Raw genomic sequence first — 7,691 nt, 5'->3', positions numbered from 1 at the left:
TGACCCATTGAAAAAGACCCTGATGCTGGGATGGATTGGGGGCAGGAGAAGGGGACGACAGAGGATGAGATGGCTGGATGGCATCAGCAACTCGATGCACTGAGTCTGGATGAACGCCGGGAGTTGGTGATGGACAGGGAGGCCTGGTGTGCTGCGATTCATGGGGTCACAAAGAGTTGGACACGACTGAGTGACTGAACTGAATACCTTGGTATTACCTGTTCACCAGAAATGCTGAACCCATTCACACTCCACCTTCTGTATGAAGGTATTTGTTTCTCAGTGTCTTTGTCACACTCTTCCCTCTGTGACTCAAAACTATCATGTCTTCATTCTTCTCTTGGTACAAATGATCGTAGTTACAAGAACTCCAGCCTTGTTTGGTCGTTGACTGGTTTTCTTTTATCTCCCAAACTGGTTTCAAGTTAGAATATAAATTTAAAAAATCTTAGCTTCTGATTCTGTCTTAGCTACCAAAATGTAATCCAAGATGTGACAACTTCCAAAGACAGAAACCAAGTTCCTGGTTTATATAGTTACTCACAGCATCTATAGCTGCACTGTACAAGCAGCAGCTATTAATACTAGCAAGATGTGGCTCTTTACATTTAAGTTACAATGAAAATTTTAGTTCCCTAGTTGAACTAGCTATACACATTGAAAGTGCTCAACAGCTGGCTGTGGCTAGTGGCTTACTGTGTTGGACAGCCCAGGTTACAGAACGTTCCGTCATCGCAAACAACTGCGTTGAATAGCACTGCTCTAAAATAAAAAAAACCTTTGGAAGCAAAATTCCTAATGGCTATTTTATCTCTCATGCTCAACAGCACACTGTAGATACTTAATAAGAGTGGATAAAATGCAAGAACTGAAGCAAAAGAAAGCAAGAAAAAAAAGTTTAATTTTTAGATGAGATATTCCAGGTGCTTTTTTAAGAATTTGGTTATTCTATACAGAACATACAATTATTTCAACATACAAGGTACTCTATCTTGAATACTCTATTTTGAAATTTCAGAAACCATTTTAAAAGCTTTGTCTTGTTTCCAAAAAAATGAGGCAAAATGCTTATTATAAAACACTAGTTTTCAGCACTGCGTACATTGTAAGTAGTTCATTAATGTTCATCTTTAACTTAAATGTTAAACCTGAGGAATTAGAGTTTTTATTATCAGAACTGCATAGCAAAATCATGTCCAGATGATAGAAAAACCAAATAATATGTGGATCAAGATAATTTGTAAGCCACTTAATTCAGTTTAAAGCAAAACAAGTTGTGTTAGGAGAGATAATAAATGATATCCAGGTTAACAGAGTTTTGAAATGTGTCATTGTGTTTTTAAAAACGATAACGCAACAAAAGTTATCAAATGTTTTAAATGGTCACGTACACCTTATATCATCTATCCAATGAGAACAAACTGTTGAACCATTCCAAAGCTGGTATTTTGCAAAGAATTATTTAGGCCAAATTCAGTCTTTCCATGTGGCATTGGGCAGTCATGAAAGTGCAAATGCCTGGATGGAAACACAGCTTAAATCATTTATTTATGCTACTATTCTACTCTGACACACGTTAATGCTATGGGAGAAATTTTACAATTCTAGAAGTCTTGATATAGAGTACACCTTGATGATAAAATACAAAAAGGCCACAAGTCATGCATAAACTAAAAATGTTAAAGGATATTTTAATCAGGCTTTTAAAAAAAATTCAGGTTTCATGTCCTGGTGATACCACTTTAAGCACATGCTTTATCAAAGTAAATGGCATCTAGAGGTATCCAAACACTTAAGTCCATTATTAACTAAAAGTAATACTTCACATTTACATAGCATTTTACTGTGGTTGAATCTATTTCATATACTCCATTTGATTTTATTCCTCACAACAGCCCTGTGAGGTAGGCTGAACAAGTTACACTGTTGTAAAGGCAAGTTACATTGCCTTTATGTAAGGCAGTGGAAGCCCAAAGATGGTAAGTGATGATGTAGAGATCACAGATATAGTATATGGTAGAGCTAAGGTGATTAATTTTAAATACTTTAAGAGAGATTAAGCCAAAATATTTTTGTTATATCTATAAAATTTAAAGACTAGTGGTTTTTAATACAAATCATTTCAAAACTTTAGCTATTATGTATCTTATTGTATGAATTAGTTATAAATTTGATTTTAAAGAGTCTCCCCTAAAAGGTAAATTAGATGCAATGCTTTGGTATCTTAGAGATTTTGGAAATGTTAAAAAAAAAAAAGCATTCTCATAACCCTTAAGCTCTCCAAAAAGTTCTAACACTAACAAAAATATCTTTTACCAATCACTTACAATAAACTTAAGTAGCTCCAAGGCAAAGCAAACACATTCACCTACGGGCTGTGCTACAGACTGTGAAATCCTCTGCATGTTCATCCCCAGGAACCAACTTATATTGATTGGGTACCGTTAAGAAAATATACCAATTTAAACTAACACAGCTCAAATGATTACAAATCAAAAGTCAGTACCTTATACTGACTCGGAAATAACAAATACTGTTTTAACTTGAATGTGAGTAGGAGAAAAGTACTATGGTGATCTCTGATATTTATTTTATAAGTCAATACTAACCTTTATATGGCATACCCAACAATATATTTTCAACAAAAACATATACCATGTGTGATCCAGTTAACCTCCAAATTACTCAAAAAGCTTATTTACATTAATCAAATATTCCAGGTAACAAAGCTATCATATGTGACATTAGGATCACAAGTATTTGCATAATATGAATACTGTAAGATACACACAAAACTAAAACTATACTGACTACGAGGTAATCTTTCTGCAATGATTAAGGAAAATTCATGATCACTTATAAATGCTCCAGCACTGGTGTTAAGAAATATAAATTTAAAATAACAAATAACTTTATGGTTATTTGGATGCCGAGTAAATTTATGCTGACCATTTACTTCCCTAAAATAATATATTCAGTGTAAAAATAAAATCAAGGGAAGAAACTTTTTCAGAAACATCTTACATGACTACATATAGGTGAACCATTTTACATGCAGTTAGTTATAATTTTTTATAAACTCTTAACATTTACTTTTTAAAATTTCTGACTTGATTAGCAAAAACATTGTTTTTAAGATGCAAACTTTGTCATACCTTTCAAAAGCAGCAAAAGTACTGTATACACAGAAAATCAAACTTCACAAAGTTAGGAAATCTGAATAGCAAGTATGACTGCCATCCCAGACTTAAATATTTGTTACACGAATTAACCATTAAATGAATAATGATCTTACAAATATGGAGTTTTCTCCAAAAGAATTATCATGATGATTTTTAAATACAGTCCTTAGTCTGTTTAGCTTAGATTCACGTATTTTATGGAAGTCTACACTGTCCCTTCTAAAATGAATACTTTGAAATAATCATTTTTCATATATCTGCTAAGTCACTTCAGTCGTGTCTGACTCTGTGCGACCCTATAGACGGCGGCCCATCAGGCTCCCCCGTCCCTGGGATTCTCCAGGCAATAACACTGGAGTGGGTTGCCATTTCCTTCTCCAATGCATGAAAGTGAAAAGTGAAAGTGAAGTTGCTCAGTCGTGTCTGTCCCTTAGCGACCCCATGGACTGCAGCCTTCCAGGCTCCTCCATCCATGGGATTTTCCAGGCAAGAGTCCTGGAGTGGGGTGCAGATTTTCATATATATCCTTTTCTAATTTTCCCCATATGTTTCCAAAAGACACTAAGTAACTCAATAATTTTATGTGATTTAAAGTATATGTAGGAAAATTAATCATTTTGGGTAAGTCATGAAATAAGAGTATCTTAGCCTAACTAAATCATTTTCTTCTTTATATCACTGAAGATCAGCACAAAAATTCAAATTATACATAATACTGCACATACTTTAATTTCTTAAGTGAGCAAATAAAACCAAGCCAGTATGTCTCTTCAGATGACAATACGGGGGAAAATGATTGCAGAACAAATTAGGTGAAGTCCAGCTGTACAGCAGCAGTTCATGGTTTGTCAAAATAGTACAGATTCCATCAGTTAAACCCCTGTACAGACAGGCACACCTTTAATACTTTCAAATTGTCTACCTACACCTGGAACATTCAAAGAATTACTGTATATTAAATTTCTATGTGCACTTAGTAAATATTTGGTATGTACATATTTACGAAAAGTTAAAGATGTATGTGACAGTCAGTCCAAAGAGTCAAAATGAAATGTAAAAAAATTCTTTTTTCTAAAGTGCTTAAGGCAACTCCTTCATTTTTTATCCAGTTTACTACAACTGGTTTGAGATTCAACTGCTAAAAGAGAAAGGCAATACTAAGTGTATATTTTTATAAAACATAATTTTTTACACTTGTGGTATATCCACTACCATCAACCTCTCATGCATTTCTTTTGTAGAAAGCAATCATGTTTGACCTGTCAAAACAAAGATTAAAAAAAAAAAAATTTTAAAGAGTATACCAACTTTCCATGTCTTCAATTGAGGAAAAAATCTCAATATTTTTTAATTCCAATGTTAATGAGAATGTTATATATTGTGTCAAGTTAACAGTTACCTTAATTTAAGACTATGTAAATAGGCACTACAGTTGATTATTTTCTAGTTTGAAAATGAGAATGACAAACTTCCTCAGTTTAACTTAACACAAATAAACTTAAATGAATTAAGCTAAAAGCCCACACATTTTTTTTTTTTTGTATTTCTGGGAAGGGGGGGGGGACCTTTAAGAAGAAGCATAGTAAGAGGGAAACCCCAGATTCTTATTTTGAAGTATAAAAGTATTACTTCAAATGAATTTTTCCAAATGATACTACAATGTTTTATACGAAGGGTTTCAAATGATGGGATGAGCACACACAAGAATCATATGCACTCCTCCAGCCCCTGACTAGTATTTTCCTTTCCTCATGCCCCTGCAATAGAACTCCTCACCAGTATTACGTAATGGTCTCTGGTTTAAATATCAGTTGACAATGCATGGGGCATGGAGTGAGAGCAAGCTTAAGAGGAAGAAGGCACTTAAAATTAAAAACAGGATATAATTATACAGACATAATAGTAAAAATTTTTATACAAGAACTTCTGGCTTTTTCAGTGTCATTTTTGTTAAAATATACATGACTGTTCCCATAAAGCAGCTCCACCACTAACTTACTGCTTTCAGGTTTAACTCTATGAAAGAGAATTATAACTTCCTGTTTCCTTAGGTCCTGCAATAACCCTGCTGCAGAGAACAGGACATCCAAAAATTTCTTTCAAAATCTCTAGGAAAAACAAAAATCAAAATTATATTTATTTGGAGAATCAAAACAATATCTACTGACAATATCATACTCTAAACTGCCTTCTGGTTTTTAAAATATGTTATCAGACAACGGTATAGATATGACTCTCCTCTGGAAAAATGAATACCCAGTTTGAATAAAATTCCTCATTAGATTTGTTTTACAAAGAACAAAACATCTCATCAGTAAGCAATAAACTTTAAGAGAAACTGAGCTGTTCCTATCCCACAAGTCTTTCTATAGACAGTAACTCAAATGTACACAGCAATGGTCACTTCTAGGGAGAAAGGTATCGTAAGACAATATACTTAAAATATGAATGGAAGAAAGTCAACAGGAGAAAGTAACAGCTTCGAAAATTAAGGAATATACAAACCCAGACCTCTTGAAAATGCTCAAGGAATTCCTAAATACTGTAATGACAACTTTCAATTTGGCTCAAAGAACTTGTTACAAATTTTAATCAACTTTAAAAATATAAACGCTTTGCTCAATAATCATGGGTGTTACTCATGGTTTAACACATCTTCCCTATGTATAGTAAAGATCACTCTATGTTGATTTTTTTTGAAGAATTATGATCCTTTAGAAAGCAAATGAAGTAGCAAAAAGAGAAAAATAACCTCTGAATAGGTATGTCTGAAAAATTTGTGTGCCAAATAAGTCAGAGATACATAGTTTTTTCAAAACTCTTGTTTTTAACCATTCCATCTTACTAAAAAGCAGATATAGATGACTTCAGTAAAGAATAGTTTTAGGCACCTCCCTTTATAACCTTTTCTTTATAGATAAAACTTGAATAGGTAGCTTTTTCTACTTTCTACATAGCTTTAATGATCTTTCACCTTACTAAAAATGTTAAAAAATAAGCATAATTACTACCAGTTATTACACCAAATTCAAGTGGGAATTTTACCAAAACTATTAAAGTTTCTATTAAACTAGACAAAAAAACCAGAAAATATAAAGCTTTAAAAAAGTCTTACTCATCATTCAAAATAATGGAAAGAGGTCTAATTAAACAAGGTAACGTATAAAGAATATCTCTTTGCAGCAGGTAAAAAACTGAAATTTGGGCAATTTAAAGCTATTGTATCTAGAAACACTTCCTGTCCACTCTCTATTTTGAGTTATAAACCATGAGAGAAATATCACAATATTTGGAAAGAAGAAAATAATATACAATCTAGTTGAAAAACAAAAGATAACAATTTAGCAAACCTCAACTTATTTATAAAAGGGGAAAAATAAACTACTGTAAGAAAACCTTTCTAGCATGCCCAATTTTTTTCAGTTTTTAGAAAACCATGGAAGACTGTACAGTTTTAAAGCTTCAGTGTAAGAATTAAATAATAGGTAGTGATGACATTAAAAAAAAGGGAACGTATAGGGGAAAGACGATTTAAATGCTTTTCCCTCAGGTCCTAGGGCTACCATACGTAACTAAACATTTTAGAATAGTCAAAGTAATCCAAGAAACACAAAAATGAGTTTCTATGTAACTACTTAACACTGCCTTTTTTTCTCATTTACTCTTCAGAACATCAGTTTCTTGCTAGACGTCTGCTTGCTTCTCTGATGCCCCACAGCAGGCTCCTGTGAATGCTTCCTACTAGATGCCTGATGCGAACAGACTCCAGACCTTAGAGCAGAAGGTAGCAAACCTGACTTCCACCACTTGTAAACTGCTGCGATTAGTAACTGCACGGAAAAGGCCACCCAATCAAAAAGGAGTGGGGGAAGATAAACAAATTCTGAGTAGGCATCACTGAGTAATATTGTTTAAGCTGCTGGTGGAGCCAGTCATTCCATTTTCATTTTTCTGAAGAGTCCTCACAGCACTTGGAACCTGCATCCCAGTACTCAAAGAAAGTCCACCACACCAAACCTAAGAAAGGACAGAAACACAGCTGCAGTCAGACTCCAAACCAAGTGAAAACTTAAAGGATCCTGACACTTTTCCATCTGAAAGGCAAAAATAAGTGACCACAAGTGAACATCATCCAATTTCAAACTGAAAACCTTCGTATGTGAACTGAGGGGGAGTAGAAAAGCTAACTCAAGGGTCTTTTAGAACCATACTGGCCAAAGGAAATCTTATGACAGCAGAACTCACTAGAGCTACACACGAGAGGGAAATAAGGGCTGTAGAAATTTAGAGACTAAATTGGATTAATTTAGCCAAAAAGATACTATCATTACTGATACTAAAGTTCACAACCAAGAGAAGTACACAAAGACTCATCTTTCTCATCCCAATTGCGGCCTTGGATTTTGATAATGGGTTGTGGCCTGAAACTATAGGAATCTAACACCCCTCTGTTAACAGAGTAATCCCATTGGCTTCTTCCCTAACTTATTAACAATAAGAACCCTTTTA

At 33.9% G+C, this 7,691-nt stretch overlaps 1 protein-coding gene across 1 annotated transcript in view; it reads right to left on the bottom strand.

Annotated features, from left to right (window-relative positions):
• Nucleotides 1–3,624: 3,624 nt before the first annotated feature.
• FSD1L (fibronectin type III and SPRY domain containing 1-like) overlaps nucleotides 3,625–7,691 on the bottom strand; it is a 61,093-nt gene continuing 57,026 nt past the window's right edge. Inside the window, exon 15 of the mRNA XM_010843616.1 lies at nucleotides 3,625–7,199. Coding sequence (XP_010841918.1) covers nucleotides 7,077–7,199 — 123 coding nt within the window. The 3' untranslated portion in view covers nucleotides 3,625–7,076. The remainder of the gene's footprint in view (nucleotides 7,200–7,691) is intronic.

This window comes from Bison bison, unplaced genomic scaffold, assembly GCF_000754665.1.
Source record: "Bison bison bison isolate TAMUID 2011002044 unplaced genomic scaffold, Bison_UMD1.0 scf7180017864183, whole genome shotgun sequence".
In the NCBI taxonomy this organism is placed as follows: domain Eukaryota; kingdom Metazoa; phylum Chordata; class Mammalia; order Artiodactyla; family Bovidae; genus Bison; species Bison bison.
Note: the sequence above shows the minus strand (reverse complement) of the source record. Positions and strands in the feature narration are given on the sequence as shown.